We start from the raw sequence: 19,499 nt of genomic DNA on the forward strand, positions 1-19,499 counted from the left end.
GGCAAAATTATACTTGAGCAAAATATTCCCTGACTGCTGTTCTAATAAAGCTGTTTGGAACAAAACATACAACAAACAATGATATTGGAATGTTTGTATGAATCTTTTTTTTAATTTATATTTAGCACTCTTTTTTTCATTATCAAAAAAGTGTTAAAAACGATAAACGTGACTAATACTTATAGCTATTTGAGAAATTCTGTGGTAGTGATATTTACAACAAAAGTGCATTAAACTCAACCATAATTATATACTTCATATGTAGATTGCTTTTCTACTTTCTTGTTCTGTTGTCAGTGTATGTAGCCATACCGCACTGATATGGGTATGGATCCGAAGCCTCTCGAAGGATAATATAGGCACTCCATACCCTACTCCGACTCAATACGTCCCCGTCGTACAGAATGGTAACATATCTCTCCAAATATCTGAGCTTGGGTATACGGGGAAACCCAACCCCTTGGGAAGATGGGGTATATGGCTAAATTGAGCGGAGGGGGACAGCCAGCGTCTGTTCTCCATGTTAGGGGCGGCTGGATGTCCCTTCTGTCCTGGTACCCTACGGGACTTTAAACAGCTAGGATGCGTAGGCCCTCCGACGAGACAGGGGTTTGGGGGAGAGGCCTTGCAAGCCACCCCCAATACAAATGCAACGAAAGGAAACCAAGAATTTTCGAATCGGATTAACGGATACCGACCCACGCAACTGAACAAGGACTACGATTGGAAACTCGGGACATGGAACTGCAGATCCCTCACAGCACCCGGAAGTACCCGCATTCTTTCGGACGAGGTGAGGGCCCGCGGCTTCGGTATAGTAGCACTTCAGGAGGTGCGCTGGAAAGGAGTTACGGAGCGCCCCTACCGCAGTGATTGCATGATCTACCAGAGCGGTGGTGAAAAGCATGAACTCGGTACAGCGTTCCTGGTCATAGGTGCGATGCGAAAGAGGGTAATCGGTTGGTGGCCGATCAACGAACGGATGTGCAGGTTGAGGGTTCGTGGAAGGTTCTTCAACCTGAGCATTATTAACGTGCATAGTCCGCACCTTGGAAGCACCGATGACGATAAGGAGCTATTTTATACGCAGCTGGAGAGGGAGTACGACCGCTGCCCACAACACGACGTCAAGATCGTCATCGGAGACTTTAACGCTCAGGTCGGACGGGAGGAGGCATACAAACCCATGATAGGTAGTTTCAGCGCCCACCAGCTGACAAACGACAATGGGCTCCGCCTAATAAACTTCGCCTCCTCCAAGCACATGACCATTCGCAGCACCTTCTTCCAGCACGCACCACGCTTCAGCTACACCTGGAGATCACCACAGCAGACATATTCCCAGATTGACTACGTTCTCATCGATGGAAGGCACTTCTCGGACATTATCGACGTACGTACGTACAGGGGAGCAAACGTCGACTCAGACCATTTCCTGGTTATGGTTAAGTTACGCCAGAAACTGTGCGCAGCCAATAAGCTGCGCTATCAGCCCACCCCAAGGCTCGACATAGATCGGTTGCGGCAAGCTGATGTGGCGAGGGACTTCGCGACCACGCTAGGGGAAGCGTTGCCGGAGGACACCACCTTCGAGGCGATGTCCCTCAATGACCATTGGCGTATGATGGAACAAGCCATCAGCAGCACGGCCGATCGAACTATTGGCCGCGTAACACCTAACCGGAGGAAGGAATGGTTTGATGATGAGTGCGGGCGAGCACTGTCCGAGAAGAACGCAGCGCGTACTCGCATGCTCCAGCGCGAGACCAGGCAGAACGTGGAAGACTACAGACGACTGAGAAGGCAGCAGACCCGACTCTTCCAGGACAAGAAGCGCAGCTTCGAAGAGTCGGATGAGCAACTTATGCAGCAGCTATCCCAGTCGGGGGAAACTCGTAAGTTCTACAGGATGCTGAATGCGGCACGAGGCGGTTTTACTCCCATAACCGCTATGTGCCGCAACGAGGAGGGAGATATCCTGTCGGACGAGCGAGAGGTGATCGAAAGGTGGAAGTGCTACTTCGACAGGCACCTGAACGGAGCAGATGCAGGGGAGATCTCTGCAGGAAGCAGAGGAGAGCAGTATTGCGACAGCCAGCAGGATGACGAAGTGCCCCCGCCATCCTTGGACGAAGTCATCAGTGCCATCAAACAGCTGAAACGTAACAAGTCAGCTGGCAGCGATGGGCTGGTGGCAGAGTTGTTCAAGATGGGCCCGGAGAGGCTTGCCGCGCTCATGCATCGGCTGATCGTAAGGATTTGGGACCAGGAAGAACTACCGGACGAGTGGAAGCTGGGTGTCATACACCCAGTGTACAAAAAGGGCGACAGACTGGACTGTGCTAACTTCCGAGCCATCACAGTCCTGAATGCTGCCTACAAGATCCTGTCCCGAATACTCTTCTGCAGACTTGCGCCCCTTGCCACAGATTTCGTCGGAAGCTACCAAGCTGGATTTGTTGGAGGCAAATCGACCACCGACCAAATCTTTACTCTACGGCAGATCCTCCAGAAATGCCGAGAGCATCAGATCCCCACGCACCACCTGTTCATTGACTTTAAGGCGGCCTACGATACCATAGATCGGACCGAACTATGGAACACCATGCAGCAGTACGGATTCCCTGGGAAGCTGGTACGGCTGTTGAAGGCCACGATGGATGGGGTGCAGTGCAAGGTGAGAGTATCGAACATGCTGTCGGAATCGTTCGAATCTCACCGGGGTCTGAGGCAAGGGGACGGACTCTCCTGTTTGCTGTTTAACATCGCTCTGGAAGGTGTCATGCGAAGCGCGGGCTTCGACATCCGGGGCACGATTTTCACCCGTTCTCTCCAATTTCTCGGCTTCGCGGATGACATTGACATCATCGGACGGACATCTGCGGCGGTGTGCGACGCGTACACCCGACTGAAACGCGAGGCCGACAGAATTGGATTGAGGATCAATGCGACGAAGACAAAGTACCTGCTTGCCGGAGGCTCTGACCGTGATAGAGCCCGACTCGGAAGCAGAGTATCAGTTGACGGCGACGATCTCGAGGTGGTAGAGGAGTTCTGCTACCTTGGTACGATCGTAACTTCGGACAACAACATGAGCAGCGAAATCCGAAGGCGCATTGTTCAGGGAAATCGTGCCTACTACGGGCTCCACAAACTCCTGCGATCCAGAAGGCTCCAGCAACACACGAAATGCACGATATATCGCACACTGATACGTCCGGTAGTCCTCTACGGGTACGAGTCCTGGACCCTGCTAACGGAGGATGCCAATGCACTCGCTTTTTTCGAACGGCGGGTGCTAAGGACTATCTTTGGCGGTGTGTGCGAGCAGGGCGTGTGGAGAAGGAGAATGAACCACGAGCTAGCTGAGCTGTTTGGCGGTGCAGATATCCTGACGGTGGTCAAAGCCGGAAGGATACGATGGCTGGGGCACGTGATGAGGATGCCGGACTCATGCCCCACCAGGAAGGTGCTCGTCAGCGATCCGTTCGGCACGAGGCGGAGAGGAGCACAGCGAGCTCGTTGGCTGGATCAGGTGGAGTCAAACCTGTCGGAGATCGGATGCAGCCGGGGGTGGAGGACTGCAGCACTGGACCGAGTTTCCTGGAAACGGATTGGCGACCAGGCCATGTCTACGCGACGTGCTCGACCATGAGCAGGCCAGAAAAGAAGAAGAAGATGTAGATTCCTTTTATTCGTCTAATAGATGATTAAACATTAAACCTAGTGTAATAAATCACTAGTTTAGACGTACTTTTCGATAATCGAAGTGGAGAGGAAGATTTCTTATAATTTAACATAATCTTTTTTAAAAAGCCTTTTTAGTACTAATTTAAACAAACACTAGAAAGAGTAAACTATTTTCATTTTTTAAAGTAATTTTATTTCATTTATCACAATTGCTAACTTAATTTTCTGAAGGTTATCTTAAAGTTAATATTTTTATGGATGACGTGAATGCCAGGAAGTGGGTTGTAGGTGAGGTGGCACCTCATGTTGGGTGAGATTGAAAGTTCACTGAAGAAAAAAGAGAGAACCGGAAAGTTGAGACAGAGATAATGTAACCAAATAGATCATCGAAGCGATGGAAGTTGAATTGAAGTTGAACAAACAAGGAACCGTTCGTCGAGACACGATAGCTAGCAGAGCATTTGGACGAAGGGCTCTGTAGAGGAATATGAATTTAACTACTTTCCAATAAAATCATTGGATTTTGCTTTACTTACTTACTACCTTCTTCTACAATTTAATTTTCCCAAAGTGAGTAATATGAAACACGCAAAATGTTTGGAGTTCACAACGCGGTTCCATGAATATCATGATCATAGTTATTCATGTTGTAAACACAATGCTTATTCCACCAGAATTGCCGTTGACTAGGAGCATGATGGCATCGTTTTGCATTTCATAGTTAAATCAGAAACACGCGTATTAACACTTGCCGTCAATCAGATCGATGTAGTTAAGGGCAGAAAAGGGTCTGCAATGAGCATCATTTGATCGTTTGATAAGGTATCGCTAGCATATCTTGCCGTAGAACATACTATTACCGTGAAGGATCCCCTTTACATGAAACATCAAGCATTCCAGACAATGCACGGAATCATGCCAAAATTGTTGTGTCTTAAACTTCATTTCGTACAAACTTAGTGCCTTTACGTGGAAGCGAATTTAAACCACTGATTGCTCAATTATTCATTCATCGAAAACGCTTTCAAACCTGCCTTAAACGTTTGCGGCGTTAACAAGAAGCAGGTCGAAGAGCGGTTAAAATTAAACGGTGGCCACCAGTATGTCAAACGATAAGGGAAACAAGAGCGGACTAGCAAGGGGATCAGGCGGGATGAAGCGTAACGTACAATATTGTAATTATTTCCCGTGTGATTTATCGATGCTAATTCAATAATAAATTAGGTCTAAATTATTGGACGTAGTCGAACTTATCCGTTCCGGCCAGCCGGTGTCATGTGGATCAGCTCTTCGGGGGAAGAACTGGGTAACCTACTGCTACTACTGCTGCTAGTATTACTTCTACGCACAACCCGACAACCCACCGGTCACTGGAGACAATGTAATTGAAACAGTAAATTATCGGAAAGAGCCACACTGCAACGGTGTCGCGTGTCAGAGGTGAAACCATGGCCAAAAAGGGGGGCGGCAAAATGTTCATGGCGTTGTTCAACGTCACAATTGTGATAAAACACTTAATATGTAAAGCTTCCGTATATTGGCCGGATCAACACTTACATCACCGTAGCGGGTAGGAACGGTTTTGCAGAAAGCATGTTAAATATTATTTAGCAGTAATTTTCGATTTCTTCACGGATATAATTATATCTATTTTTGTTCCTCAATGGGGAAAAGATGAACGGAAGATAAATTGATTCGTTTTCTTTATTACACGCGAAGGTCCTGCTACAGGAATGGAATTTTTTGCAAGATAAAAAAAAGGAAAAATTAACCTCTCACCAGAACTTTCGTGACGTCAGCGTACACGTGAAATTATTCCACAACGCTCCTTTCAAATATTTTTGCGCCACACAAGTTTACTCTTTCGCACCACATTCTGACACAAGTTTACTCTTTCTCTCTTAAGCGATTACATGATCTCCCTTCTCTTTTTATGCTCTCGTTAGTAACTGGAGATCGATGTGTGTGTGGAGCATGAAGCTTGAGTAGCGTACGCATACCAAAAATGTTTCCCACGTGGGTACGCAATTATCGCTGTGTGCGTGATGCGCAATACATCCTGTAATACGCACACATTGACATAGCGCACGCAAGATCCACGTGCTGTCAGCATAACTTGGAAGGAATCTGAGCAGTTCGCATCGTCTCGTTACACGGACGTTTTTCGTGAAGAAAAAACCCGCTTAAACGATACGGGAATAATATTTATTGTGCGTTATCGAATTAAAGTGTAGTGCACCTTATAATATAGACTGCAACAATGCCTATTAACTGGCTAAATCAAGAGTTTCTAGTGCACTACATTAACGGGCAGTGCATCATTCGGCTCAGCAGCAACATGCAAGAAACGCAACGAGCGGTGGAAATCTTTGTCAGGGGAATACCAAAAAATTTTGGACCGAACGAGTTGGTTCCGGTATTTTCGGGCGCTGGCCTAATCCGTTCCATTCGCCTGCTGATGGATTTTAGACAACGCAACCGAGGCTTCGCGTACGTGAGCTACGTTAATCCGAAGAATGTTCCGCGCGCTTTAACATTGTACAACGGGATGAGTATTGCAGTGAACCATAAGTTAGCACTGTTCCGATGCCGAGAAGCACGCACTCTGTACATTTACAGAATATCGGACGTTTTCACGGGCTATACGCTATCGCAAACGATAAAGCATATAGTTTATGTGCAGAACGTAAGTACCTTTTAGCTACCTACATATCAATCACAGCGGCCAGTAGTAGCGTTGTACCACTGGAAAATAGTGATGGGCGCTCCGGAGTATACCAACTACTCCGGAGCCGGCTCCAAACCTTGTTGGTTCGAATCTGGCTTCCAGTTCCAGAATCAGTTTCGTAGTTGGTTCAATTTGCGAGGCCGGTTCCGGAGTCGGTTCCAGATCCAGAGACAGTTCCTGTTCCGAAATCGGTTCCGGAGTCAATTTCAGTTCCGGAACCGGTTCCGCAGCCGGTTCTGGAACCATTTTCCCATCACTACTGGAAATTCGTACTGCAGTTTAATTATTTTTTCTCTTCGTCTGGTTTTCTTTTCTTTTCAGTTTGAATCTCAAGTATTTCACAATGGACGTTACCTAGTAGGAATGTTGACGTTTACATCGCATCGTGATTATCTGCAGGCATATATTAAAATTAAACGTATGCGACATGTTTTCGGATCATCCTGTTGGCTTATGCCAATGGCACGCCAATGAAACACCGATACTGCTGGATAAATTAATTCTAATATTTATCCAAGCACATTCAGTTAGTTTTCTTATTTTTATATAATTTTCACCTGTTGATACTTCAGATCATTTTTAAATCTTCATTTTTGAGACTAATCAACTGTCTTAGTTTTGTCTTTTCAAACATATTTTTATATTTATCGCAAGACAATATTGTCTTACATGTTTAATTTTGCAATAATTAAAACGAACTTATAACTTATACTTTATAAGGTTTAACATAATAACAGAACGATGAAACACGAGTTTTTGGTTGAGATATAAATGAATTAAGCTTAAAATGTTTTTAGTAGTGCTTCTTCTAAGCAGTAGCGTATATGGCATCTACAAAGTACAACCTTCAACTACAACAGTATCGCAAAATGAGTGTTCTCATCTCAAACCTCTACAGTAACAGCAACGGTCAAGTTAAAAAAGAAAATCGTTACTCGTCGCCATGTTTGCAGCTAAAGCCTAAGCCACCGTAGAACATTCGCACCGTAAACATTCGATTTCAATTCGGTTAGTTAAACGCACAACAATTAACAACCGCGCCCTGGGTAGCTGGGAACCTCAAAAACGGGCATCCAATTTTCTCCGGAAGCCATTTCGGGTCCACACAGCATAAAAATAGAGACAGAGGAAGGACGACTTTGCGCCGCACAAAAGTACAGCAAATAAATCGTGGTTAAAATTTATTGCCAAACATTAACAGCAGACCGTTCGCATTAGTTCCCATCATTTCTCAACGAACGACGTTGGCCGGGGTGGGATAGCAAGAGGCCAGAGTTGTACGTTTGTAGCGTGACGGCGGGTGGGTTGTTTTTTTTTTTTGGCAACCAAACCCAAAAGAACGTTATTTCTGTAATCGTAACGAACTTTAGGCAACAAAGACGAAAGCTCTGGTGGCCGTTTTTTTGTTGTTGTTGTAGGAGACGTTAATTTTTGGGCCAACAATTTTGTTTTTCCCTTTCACTTTTCGTTCGTAACGGGCGGGTTTCTTACTGCAAATTTGGAAACAATTAGTTTAGCATTTGTTTCGATAATTGAGTTATCCGGGCAAAAAAAAGGATAAAAGGTACGAAGGGTTTTAATCATTTCGTTTGAGTAAAGTTCAACTGTACGTGTACACAGGATATTCGTAAGACGTCTTATTTAAATGTTTTTTTATGTATTTTTGTTTAAGCAAACTTGAATAACATCATCAAAGTTTTGTAAAGGAAAACATGCTAGAAATGTATATTTCTCAAACATTTTCGCATCGAATATTATGCATTCTACAAAGCAAACATTCCGACCTCATAAATAAAAGCTTTTGCTCTCAAACTCATTGTTCACTTCTTCGGAAACACCTCTTCAAAGAATGCAATTAGTTTTATTGTGAAAGAGAAAATATTCACTTAATCTAATCCCAGGATTAATTAACCATCAATACACGCCTTTCTGTAGCATACAGCATAGCCAAACGCTTGGCCGGAAACGATCATGTTCAAGTGCCAGAGTCCATATGCTGTCATCATGCCAACCCATCGGGCCGGGCGAATCAATATCAATGCTGTTTGTTCATCATCAAGGCAGATGATGTTTGAAGATAAACAGTAAAAATAAACGTAGCACTGACACGCTGAAGACATTTCTACCGGCTGCACCAACTGTGTCCCTGGATCCAGGGACGTCGTCGTCGAAACCATCGCACGTACCCAGTGTTCACACGATGCTGGGCGACATGATAATCCGAAAAATATGATTTTATTTGCTTGCAATCACTTTCACTCGGCTGTCAATTACATTCGCAGCAACGGTGACACTTGGCATTTTAGACCAATGCCATGGGTCTTTTACTCGCCTGGGCCCGTCTCTACACACGGAGCTGCGCCGTTGTCGATCTATCGGCGTATTATCGCATCAATGATGCGGTGCTATTTGTACTATGGGAAGTTTTGGTTTTGTCGCTGATTGTTAGCTGCTACAAGGCACGAACACAAAGCGTGTCCATGAGGAAAAATGTGTTATTGGAGTTTACCGTGTTTGCATAAATTTATTTATTTTTAAACTAAATTCTACGCAAAAACGTATTGCTACTTTCGGAATTGTAATAGTTTTCTAAAGACGGTTCCCTTTACCTAAAAAAATAGATCTGTTGTAATGATATTTTTTTTTATCTATATAATAGTATCTACCTTCAACAGGCATCTGAAGTTGTCCACCCGTATGAAGGCTTACCACACACACATACTCATATCAGATCAAGCGTGTTTTAGTGAAAAAATGTTGTCTCTCCTCCTCTAAAAAATCAGCAAATATCAAGAACGGTGTGTAATTCGTATGCAAACAGTACGTGATACAATTTACTACGCTTTCGCGTGTGTAAATTCGCACCACAGTCGGCAGGCAGGAGACACTGGAACTGGTTTTCTTCCTTATTCTTGGGCACGTACCTGGTATGATGCCGTACCATTTTCATGACCTTCTCGTCAAGAAGCTTTGGCACGAACCTTACTCGCACAGACATCTTTGCCAACAGAGCACAAGTGTATAAGTGTGTGAATGTAGAATAAATCCGGTAGTCGAATCAGATTTCGATTTCCCATTGGCGTCGATTTCTGTCACTAAGGGCAGGGAAACAAATTTTCTTCCTGATATCGTAGGACGATGTTTGCATTGATTTTACTTGATTTTTTTTAGTTCTCACTTAAGCATCACAAGCCCTATCTTGTGTGGTGTTCGCGTATCGTATTTAAAGGTTGTTTATGTTACTCATAAAGGCATCTAATGATTTGTTTGCTATGTTGTTCAATTATCTATTAAAACTTGTCTGAATGAAGAAGCAGGTTTGAAGGGCATTGCCAATATGTTTCTTCAAGGATTTTGTTCTTGGGGTAGATCGGTGATATAGATGGAAATGGCGACGATCTTACACGATAGGACCGAATATCTAATCCCATCCGGACCGTCTCTTCTGTACGGTGATAATCTCGCAACGGGTAATTAAAATCAAGGACCTCTTGAGGTTGCAGTACCACAGAGGAAGAAGGAAGATTTTGCTCTTGGTGTGTAATTAACCACTCAATTTATTGCTATTTTACATAAATCGGATTGTTTTTTTTTCATCGTTTTTTAGTATGTTTCAATTAATCATATCTGTCCGTTTTTAAATCCCAAAAAAAATGTTGTTAATTCCTTTAATTCTCTACATATCATCGTTGAATGGATTTCAACATTATGTTTTCGATATTGTTGTGGTTGCAAAATAATGCTAACAAAAGGGTAAATGAACATTGTATTACACATTAAATTTTATGCAGTCTGATTATTTATGCAAAGAGCAACAAGAGCTTTAACGACAGCACGCCGACTAGTAGAAATAACCCTCGTGGCAGGGGTTGATTCGTCCGTCTTTCGTTACGAATATGCTTGTGTTTATGCTAAAACCAGTTGTACACAGTGTCTTTCGTCGGTATCTTTTTTAAACCAAACATCAAGGGGCCAACATTGTCATTAAAGCTTGCGTTTAGCCTCTAAAAGGATAATCAACGCTGCGCAAAGGCACCACCATGGTGCTGTAATTTATGGTAAATAAAGTTATCGAACCGTTCATTGCCGAACCGACCAGGAGACAGGTTGGGAGGTTAAAAAAAATCAAAAAAATATCTCCACATTACCCACAACGCCTTCCAAATGCGCAACAAAAGCATGACGGGTTTTCGAGACGGACACGGAAACTCACCAGACCCATCCATCACCGCCGCCGGATAGGTCGATGCCAAAAGAAAATTATGCAAATGGTGCCACGCGAGCACTCGTCAAGATGATTTTAATTTTGCCAACGCTTCCCACCCGCCTCTGTTGAGCCAAACCCGCTCACCGTGACCACCGTTGTCGTTGAGTTGTCATTTGCAGGACTCCCATTCTATCTTTGCAGCACATCGTTTCGTCGCTGGGTTTGCGTCACTTTCGCTTCCGTAAGTGGCACGAGCAAACAGGATGAAGAAGCATCAAAAAACCGCCAAACATCAATAATGCATTACGTGGGAGCTATTATTATGGAACGGAGAACCGCTACCGACTGGTTCCGTAGGTACGACGAAAGCTTTTTCATCTTCTTCATCATCATTATCAACACCGTCACCGTGGTTTGTTGGATGCGTTCGAGTTCGGCAAACTTAGCAAATGCGCGGGCTTGAAGTGGATCTCGTAACCCTTGGAAAAGAACAGCAGACGAGGCAACCCCCATCCAGGGCAGATTTCACGATTTTCCACGCAACTTTGTAGAAAGAACTCACACACTGAGCTGCCGGTGGTACGTGTGAGAAATTTTGTCGTTTAATGAATATCAGTACGTAACATTTATGGCGTTATAATCAAGAAGATAGAACTATCTCGTTTGCTTGAATCACATACGTATGAAACATATAATCAATAAAAAAAATACGGTAGTTGATTTGTAGTTAGTAAAAACTTACTAAATTACAGCGAATTAATGACACTATAATGTTAAATTCATCAACAGTCATGAAAGCTTATCCATCTTTAAGAGCTTTTCGAAATTTCCTATGATCGTTTATAGTATTGTAGCCAATTATGTAAAAAATCGGGTGTTTTTAATTTCAGGAAAAATCTATGGGTATATTATACCATTAAAAATGGTTTTTACCCCTATAAATTGGGGTTTTCCGAAAGGTTATTAAAATAAGCACAAATTTTATGAAAAACAGTTTTTTTAATATAAACGTTGGTGAAATATTGTTTTTTTTGTTGAAGTTTTAAAATTAACAAATACTTTATTTCAGATATTTCTCGTAAAAAGAATTAATTAATCATTAAATACGTACTACATATAGTTTTTGTTAAACAATCATTTTCGGAGTCTATGGTATCATCCCCACTGTGATGATCGTCTATCACATTTGAGGAAATCATTTCCTTACTTAAGTTATAATTTTATGACGAATAAGTCAGCTTCTCACCTCGATCTGTGGTTAATCCGTTAGGCGTTTTGTTATGCATCAATCTACATTTGCTAAATGATCTTTCTTAATCTGCTGCAGATGTAGTTAGTACAGAAAGGATTTCCAATGCTATTTTCTTATGATCAGCTATGCTATTTCTTATGATGTTTTCCACCAGATCACAGGACTTATTGTGTCTTCAGCTTTCCATATGAAAGAACTATTGTTCATGGTTGAATGTAACCAAACGGCCGTGTCAAGAATGAACTCCCTGGCGTCCGTTTTTTTTTGCTTTCATGTTTGTTGAATACCTTGATCAGTGGGATCAAATTTTCCCGTTCGAAAATACCCTACATTTAACAGGTAAAAACCAAAAAAAAAAACTATCCAGAAAATACCCAAAAAATTAAATACCGGATAAGAAGGTACCCGTAGGTATATCACAGATTGTAGTACATTCAACAAACTTAAATCACCAAACTCGGTTCAGTAATTGTCTTATTTTCTAACGTCTAACGAGTTAATTTTCCACGTATTGGGCTTTGTTATGTCATAGAACTGATCATGTTGCTATCCCCAAGGGTAGTTTCTCCAGACATTACAAACTCTACAAACCCTATCAACTGCTGCGTTTATTTAGCGCAAATGTGTTAACCTGCTTGCGATGTACGTGCTGTTAAAATTGATCTATTCAATTGTCCACGGATGGACACGCACTTGCGTTGTGGTAATGTTCAACTGCATCAACGCTGAAGCTCTAAAGCGGACAGGTCTGCTACTATACCAGAGCTCATATTATTATGGCAGCAAGCATCCGGACGTTGCTTATTATTATGCACGGCTTTCCTCGCTAATGCTAATCAAATTGTGCTTTCGACACACACACACATGGGCTGGTGGATGGTGCGTATTCGTGCGTCTGCATGGAATTACCACCAGATGATGCAAAATACTACTGACGAATTGACGGTTGGTTGCAATGCTTCATGGGGACGGTTTTGTCCCACCGGTACAAAACTACGGCCCCGGCAGAAAAGCTTCCAACTGTTAAGCACAGCTTTATTCTCTAAACAGACATTTGCAAAACAAATGCGAGCTTAACTTCTCGGTCCCAAAATTTTTTTCTGGCCCACCTACTTTCTACACAGCTTTTGGTTTTGCAAACGTGGCGAGTGAACGGAAAATGTACATTTTAATCAATAATTTAAACGACACAACCATCATGTGTGGCAGTTAATATTAAATGAAATTACTACCACCGGTTTCCAGTAGCACTGCATCTCATGCGTGTGCGTTGAACAATGGGGCCCGGCAAAAACAACTGCACCAGCAAGCTCGGGAAGCTCATTAAAGGGGTAAGCGATTTGGTGCAGTCGCTACGAAATCATGCTCATTTTTCGGGGCATTTCAAAACCAACAGCCATCATCATACTCCATGGGGTATCTGGGTGAATTGTGTTCGCGTCCTTTTTTGGTGTCAATGGGTTAGGAGCTGCTGCATTCAAGTACCGTTTTGAACGTTTCATTCCCAGCGAAAGTTTTTTTTTCAATAAGGACGGCCAGGCCGTATGACTTAATCGCAGCGAAAGTTATAAGCCAACAAATTAGTTCCAAGCAAACAATAGATACCCAAGGTGAGCGAAATTTTCACTTCAAAAGAAAAGTTTGTTTAATTTTATAAAAATATGTTTACATTCACTGAGCTATGGTAACGAATTAAAAAAAATTTAATTTTTTTTGTTCACATAAATGCTTCATATGAATTTATCTCTTAATAAATTAATTTATTTTTTATCCTTCATTATTAAGGATTTAAGCATATTGTCGACCTTAACACTGGAATTTCCGTAACAGTCATTTTGATTGGAACGCTTCATTTTCGCCACCATTTTTTTGGGGTTAAACAATCCTAACGTAGTAGAAACATGAGTTTTACATATATATTCTAAAGTACGATCTGCAATAAACAAATAAATTGTACTCCAACTCTTCGAAATTGTTTAAAATTAAGCTACGAACTAACAAGGATTAAAACGCTTGGTATTTCTGGTGTTAAAGAGCTGAAGTGTGTACTAGAGATGAGAGTACTCACTTTTTTCAGAGAGTTGAAACAGAGTGAAAGAGTGGTTATAAAGATTTGAAACTTTTACTCACTTTTTTGAGAGTCTATAAAATATTACTCTAACCCTAATTATTTAATTACTGCTTGATGTTTTTCACTTAATCACTCTCTCTGCCGACTAATGACTCTTTTGCCATTCAACACACGCAATAAGAGTGAGTAAGTGTTTTGGTACTCTTTTTGGGGATTTTTGGATAGTTTAAATTGTTACTCATTAGACGGTACGGAGATTGAGTCAGTAAAAACGCAAAAGAGTCAGTCAATAGGCAACACAGAGAGTGAGTGAATAAAAACGTCAAGGGGTGAGTCATTAGTCGGCACAGAGAATGAATGATTAAAAACGCCAAAGAGTAAGTAGAAGAAGAATCATAAAAACTCCTTATGCTGAGTTGAAACCATAAACTCCTATGCACGATTAAACTCATTCACTCACTCTTACTCAGTGTGCACATCTCTAGTTTGTACAATTTTCACAAGACATTTCCACCTTTTCCTTTGCTTATCCCGGCCATACTCGGTTGATGGATTTATTTCTTAATTTTTTTTTACTAATCATCGTCAAAACTTCCTGCAAGTAATTCCTCATCCACTAAACTACATCGTTCAGCATCATATCACGAGGTTATTAATTTTGAACAGTAAATTACAATCCACTCCCGATGTAACGTGATGCTGTAACTTATAAATGTTTGTTCGCAAAAATGAGATATCATTCATGCAAAAAAAATAAAGTTTCCACCGATGCTGCCTATTTTAAATCCCCAACTGTGCGCCAAACAAGCAAACAAACAAATCAACAACGGCTACTGCCAACACACAAGCAGCAGCAACAGCAGCAGCTCAGGAAACAAGAGCCAACACTTAAATTTCAATTACAACGCCAACTCTCGACAACACACTTTTGCCATCAACTCCCGGTGGGATGCGCGCAAGGTCATTTTCGTGGATGGTCGCGAAATATTTGTCCACGGTTACTACCGACCCTTACTCGTAGACGGTGGTACAGCAGAATGGGGCGAAATAAAACAACAACAAAAAAAAACAAACACGAACCATCCTCTTTGCCAGGAAGCGCCAATTTGGAAAATTAAAAATTCAACTGCAAAACCATATTCATCCATTTAATGCTAGCGCGCACAAACAAAAGCTACGTATGAGAAGAGTTTCCATTAGTTCGGTGAACCGTGTTTCGTGTGTTTTTTTTTTGTTTATTTTTTTTCATCATCCCACCCATTCGCCTTGGGTGGGTGGATGGAGAAAATGGAGGGAAAAAGCTCGTAAAAAAAGCTTGCATTTCCTTACGCGAATTACAAAACTCGGGCGCTCACCCCACGATAGGTCCATGGGCTGCGGGTGGGCCCCGTGTACAAAATTATACCAAACAACAATAGTAAAATGAGCGTGCAACAAAAGCGAGAAATAAAAGCCACCACCAGAAAACATAAAACAAGCCCCAAAATGAACGTGTTAGCCAAAGGAGGAATCAAATCGAATCCGGCCTCAAAGCTTGGCCACCTTTTTTTTGTGAGCCACAGTTCGCCATTTTGGGGACGGTATGAAACGAAAGCGACCCCGAGTCACGGTCGTGGGAAATAGAACGTGCCGTCAACATGACATTATCAGTCGTAGATAGGCAAATAGTGTAGTCTGGGTGGTGGGTTTGGTGGCATCATTTCGATATGTTTCATCGAGTTGGGCTTTTGTTGGGGTGCTGTGACCTCCGGCTTGTGCTGTTCACACTGCCCTTCATCTTATCCCTTAATGCGAAATTCATCTGTTTGTATCTCTCACGTGGCTGTTTGATATCAGTAGTTTGGTTCGTTTTTTTTTTCGCCCATCCACCCGCCAGTACGACAGTTTAAAGCTACAGAATGTAAAGTAAGGCACACTCCGGTGTAAAACTGTAAAATAGCCCCAAAAAGGCAAACAACAATCACACATGAAAACTCGTTTACACCTTCAGTCCATCGCACACCCCACAAATACACGCAACAGCAATATCCTGCCGTGCAATAAAGGATAAGTGATATTTCATCAAGCCCGCAAGCAGAAGCGTGTGTTCTGTCCCGTGGTGAAATTGAATGTATTTTTTAATTTTCATTTCAATTAAATTATATCATCTGCTCTCGTTTTCTCTCGCTCAACGTGGTCAGGACTGGGAAGGATCAGTTATGGTAACTCATCCTGCCACCTCCCTCCGCAGAAATGAAATTCCTTCACTCTGCACGATCGCACAAACGATCACTCGCACACATTTGCATCTCGCATGTTCTGGGGTGCGAAACTGTCGAAGCAGCACACTCGGCATTGAACACCGACCGCTGATTGCGATCCTGCTGAGCACGAATCGTTATCCTGCGGTTGAACGTATGCGTTGGTGTGCATTTTTGAGGTTATGTTTAATTATATTTTAAATGACAGTGTGCACAAGGACACGGGCGACACATAGAATCTATGTTTTGGTGCGGCGGTATATTCTCTACATTCCATCTCGTACGGTTTCGTACATCGACAACGTTTCGCCCTAAAAATAAACAGCAAAAACCCCGCACACGTGTAGGAGTGCTAGTTGCCAAAATCATAACGATTATGCTCAGCCCCAGAAGCACCCGTAGCGGCTTCGTAGGAAGGAGCGCACCGGCAGCAACTGAAAGGGTCGCGTTTTTGCGGTTCTGATTTGATGATATTGAAATTTTGAAAACGCTCCTCAACATTCAAGTGCACATTATTATGAAATCAGAAGGGATTTGTTCCTGCCATGCTGTGTGTGTATGTTTGTGTGTGTGTGTGGTTGATGTTGTTGTCTGTAATTTGCATATAAATATCATTTTTTCCTTCCGAGGTTTTGTTTTGCAGGGGTGGGTGTAGCAGTAGAAAAAGAAGAAAGTATGGTGGGTTACTATCGTTTTGCTAAAACATGGTGGTTTAATAAAGGTCGAGTGAGGAAACATGCAATACAGCAGGAAGGATACACATGTTGTATGCGATTAGCGTTTGTGCAAGAATGTGTCAGTTTGCACGCTGAAGGGCTGATGGGAAATTGAAATTGAACATCAATGTGCAATGATTAGTAGATGCGTTTGAAATCTATATGTGGTGATATTAATCGATCTGTAAACCGACATGAAATGGAATTATAACTAAACATGCATCAGAGTTGATGTGTATAAGTCGAATTACGTTAAAATAAGGGTCGCTTCTTTGCAATAATTCTATTTATTTACTTTTTAATATGTTTATCCTAGTGTTGGGTGAATCTGTTTCAGATTCATGAATCAGAACGAGCTATGAACTGAATGAATGACTCTGAATCTCTGTTCTAAAGATTCATGAATCCTCATTGAATTGTGAATCCTCCACCCACCGGTCAGTCCTTTTGGAATAGGTACACACTAACGATTCATAAATATTTGAGGATTCATTTGAATGTATGAAAATTGATCAATACTTTTTTGAGTCGTGTCATGTATTGAATGACTTTTAACTGAAGATTCATATGAATGATTCTCTGGAAATGTTTGTTCTCTCTTTAATTTTGTTCTTTTTTTAACAACTTATTTTTCAACCTAAAATTTATGAATGTTCTTTAACTTATACAACTTAGCAGGAAAATCAGTTTGAGGAAAATATATCGAATCGAATTTGCTTCCGATCTTATCGTGTTCCTTGTCGGTTAGGGATAAATCACCAGGCGTGTCCATTACCGATATTTAAGAATTCTTTAATTTAGTATCCGTGGAATATCAAATAGTTATTTATAACCAGATAGTACCGTGATGAAATATGTGTTTATTTCTGTGGGAAACTTTTTTCTACACTTTTGTTTTTATTTCATATTCTAGCATGGCTTGCCAGTTTGTATGGAAAGAAGCGTTTACGCCTAAAAATGTCAAAATACAACAAAAAAAATCTGTTTGATTTTATTATAGACCTTAATATTAAATATCTCAATCAATATTTTTAAATTTCAACCAACCAACTGCAAAAGACCTTTAAGTGCCGAAGCTACTCACACACACACACACACACACACACGCCCCTTGGCAAGCGTATCAATTCACCAGACTTCATCAAAATGACTGCTTTGCACGCATAACCGAGAGCAGATAAAATCAGATACGGGTCTGCTTATACATTCGGACGCGTAAGGCCGACCCCGAAAAAACTATAAACCGTATTCCCGTTGTGACAATTTTGTGATAAAATTCTGCACCACCCGCACTTTGCCTTATCAGCGTCACTCAACGTCCGAGAGGTTTTTGCTTTGTTTTTTTTATGGTGGCCGTTCCGAGAAAGTTACTTCCGCTTTGACTTCAACCAAGGGTGAGCCGGGTGTAACCGGAAAGGTTGGGTGGGAGAAAGCAAAAAAATCAAAATGACAAATTGACGCGAGCGTGAACATATTTTTGCCGCTTTTTTTTATTATTTTGACAAAAGAAATAAAATGAGGCAAAAAAAAATCTTACATATACACCCACACCAGTTACTGCTTTAGAAAGGACCGTGGGCTGAACGGAACTGTTTCATCGGATGCAAATCCAGCGAACGCATGGCGTTCTTTGCGGGCAGGAAGCAACAAAACAATCGTCATAAGTCAGGGGTGGAAGATTTTTATTTTATTTGAATTTTTATTACAGTTAGCCTGGTTCCCCCGTGGCCAGCGGGGGAGCAAAACGGGACGAAAAGCAGAAAAAGTCTATCCAAACGAACGACCAAAACGTAATCTAACGAATCTACCCACCGTCTAAATCGTATCGGCGTCTTCCGGTTGTTCTGTGTCCGGTGGATGGGGTGGTGGGATAGAGGAGCAATTCAGTCAAATCCAGCGAAGGCAGACTATTTTCATTACAATCCAAAAGGGGTTTTTTCCTTGCGTACTGTTCGCTACGGTACGGGGTGGGTAAATGAAATTACTACTGAGACCAAGAATTGAGCTCCAAGCTACTCGCACGAACGTCAAAATTACCCTCAACTTGTTTGGTTTGCTGCGGAACGAAACCGAGTAAGATTGCATTGTGCGGAATTGTGCACATCCAAAGTCCGGGAGAACAACACGGGCACAGAACAAAAAAACAAAAAAATGACCAAAAATAAAAATAAATCCCAACCCGTTTGGAAGAAACGAAGAAAAAAAGCTACCATTGCAAGTAAGATCCTTGCAAGAAATGGAATGTTTATAGCGCGTACCAACGTGCCAGGCGATGATTTTTTTTTTGTTTTGCTTCTTCTTTCATCATAAACTGACTGCGTCGTTGATCGGATATCCTTGTACCTTCTGGGCGAGCTTCCGTGACGTTCGTTCATTACTATGACTTTTCTTACACTCGGACGACTGATGGTCTCCCGGGGTCCGAGGAAGGGGGGTTTTTCATTCTTTTTGATTTCTTTAGAGAATTTGTGCTAATATTTGCATTATGTTTCTGCTCTGTTTACTGGGTTTTTTTTTATTTCTCTTGCATTATTTTACAGAACGGGAATTCCGATGTTTCTGTGCCATTTTAAAAATTTGTTATTTTATTAAGAA

At 42.0% G+C, this 19,499-nt stretch overlaps 3 protein-coding genes across 7 annotated transcripts in view; 1 reads left to right on the plus strand and 2 right to left on the minus strand.

The window, feature by feature from the left end:
• Positions 1-19,499, minus strand: part of LOC125762071 (uncharacterized) — a 494,872-nt gene that overhangs the window by 344,169 nt on the left and 131,204 nt on the right. The gene's annotated exons all lie outside the window — the stretch shown is intronic.
• LOC125762058 (MAM domain-containing glycosylphosphatidylinositol anchor protein 1) overlaps positions 1-19,499 on the minus strand; it is a 222,217-nt gene that overhangs the window by 111,162 nt on the left and 91,556 nt on the right. The window lies entirely within an intron of this gene.
• On the plus strand, positions 5,001-7,110 carry LOC125762091 (dead end protein 1-like). Its single transcript, XM_049423846.1, has 2 exons — positions 5,001-6,376; positions 6,740-7,110. The coding sequence occupies exons 1-2, from the start codon at positions 5,951-5,953 to the stop codon at positions 6,890-6,892; spliced, it is 579 nt and encodes a 192-aa protein (XP_049279803.1). The 5' UTR covers positions 5,001-5,950; the 3' UTR covers positions 6,893-7,110.

This window comes from Anopheles funestus, chromosome 2RL (assembly GCF_943734845.2).
Source record: "Anopheles funestus chromosome 2RL, idAnoFuneDA-416_04, whole genome shotgun sequence".
Classification (NCBI taxonomy): Eukaryota; Metazoa; Arthropoda; class Insecta; order Diptera; family Culicidae; genus Anopheles; species Anopheles funestus.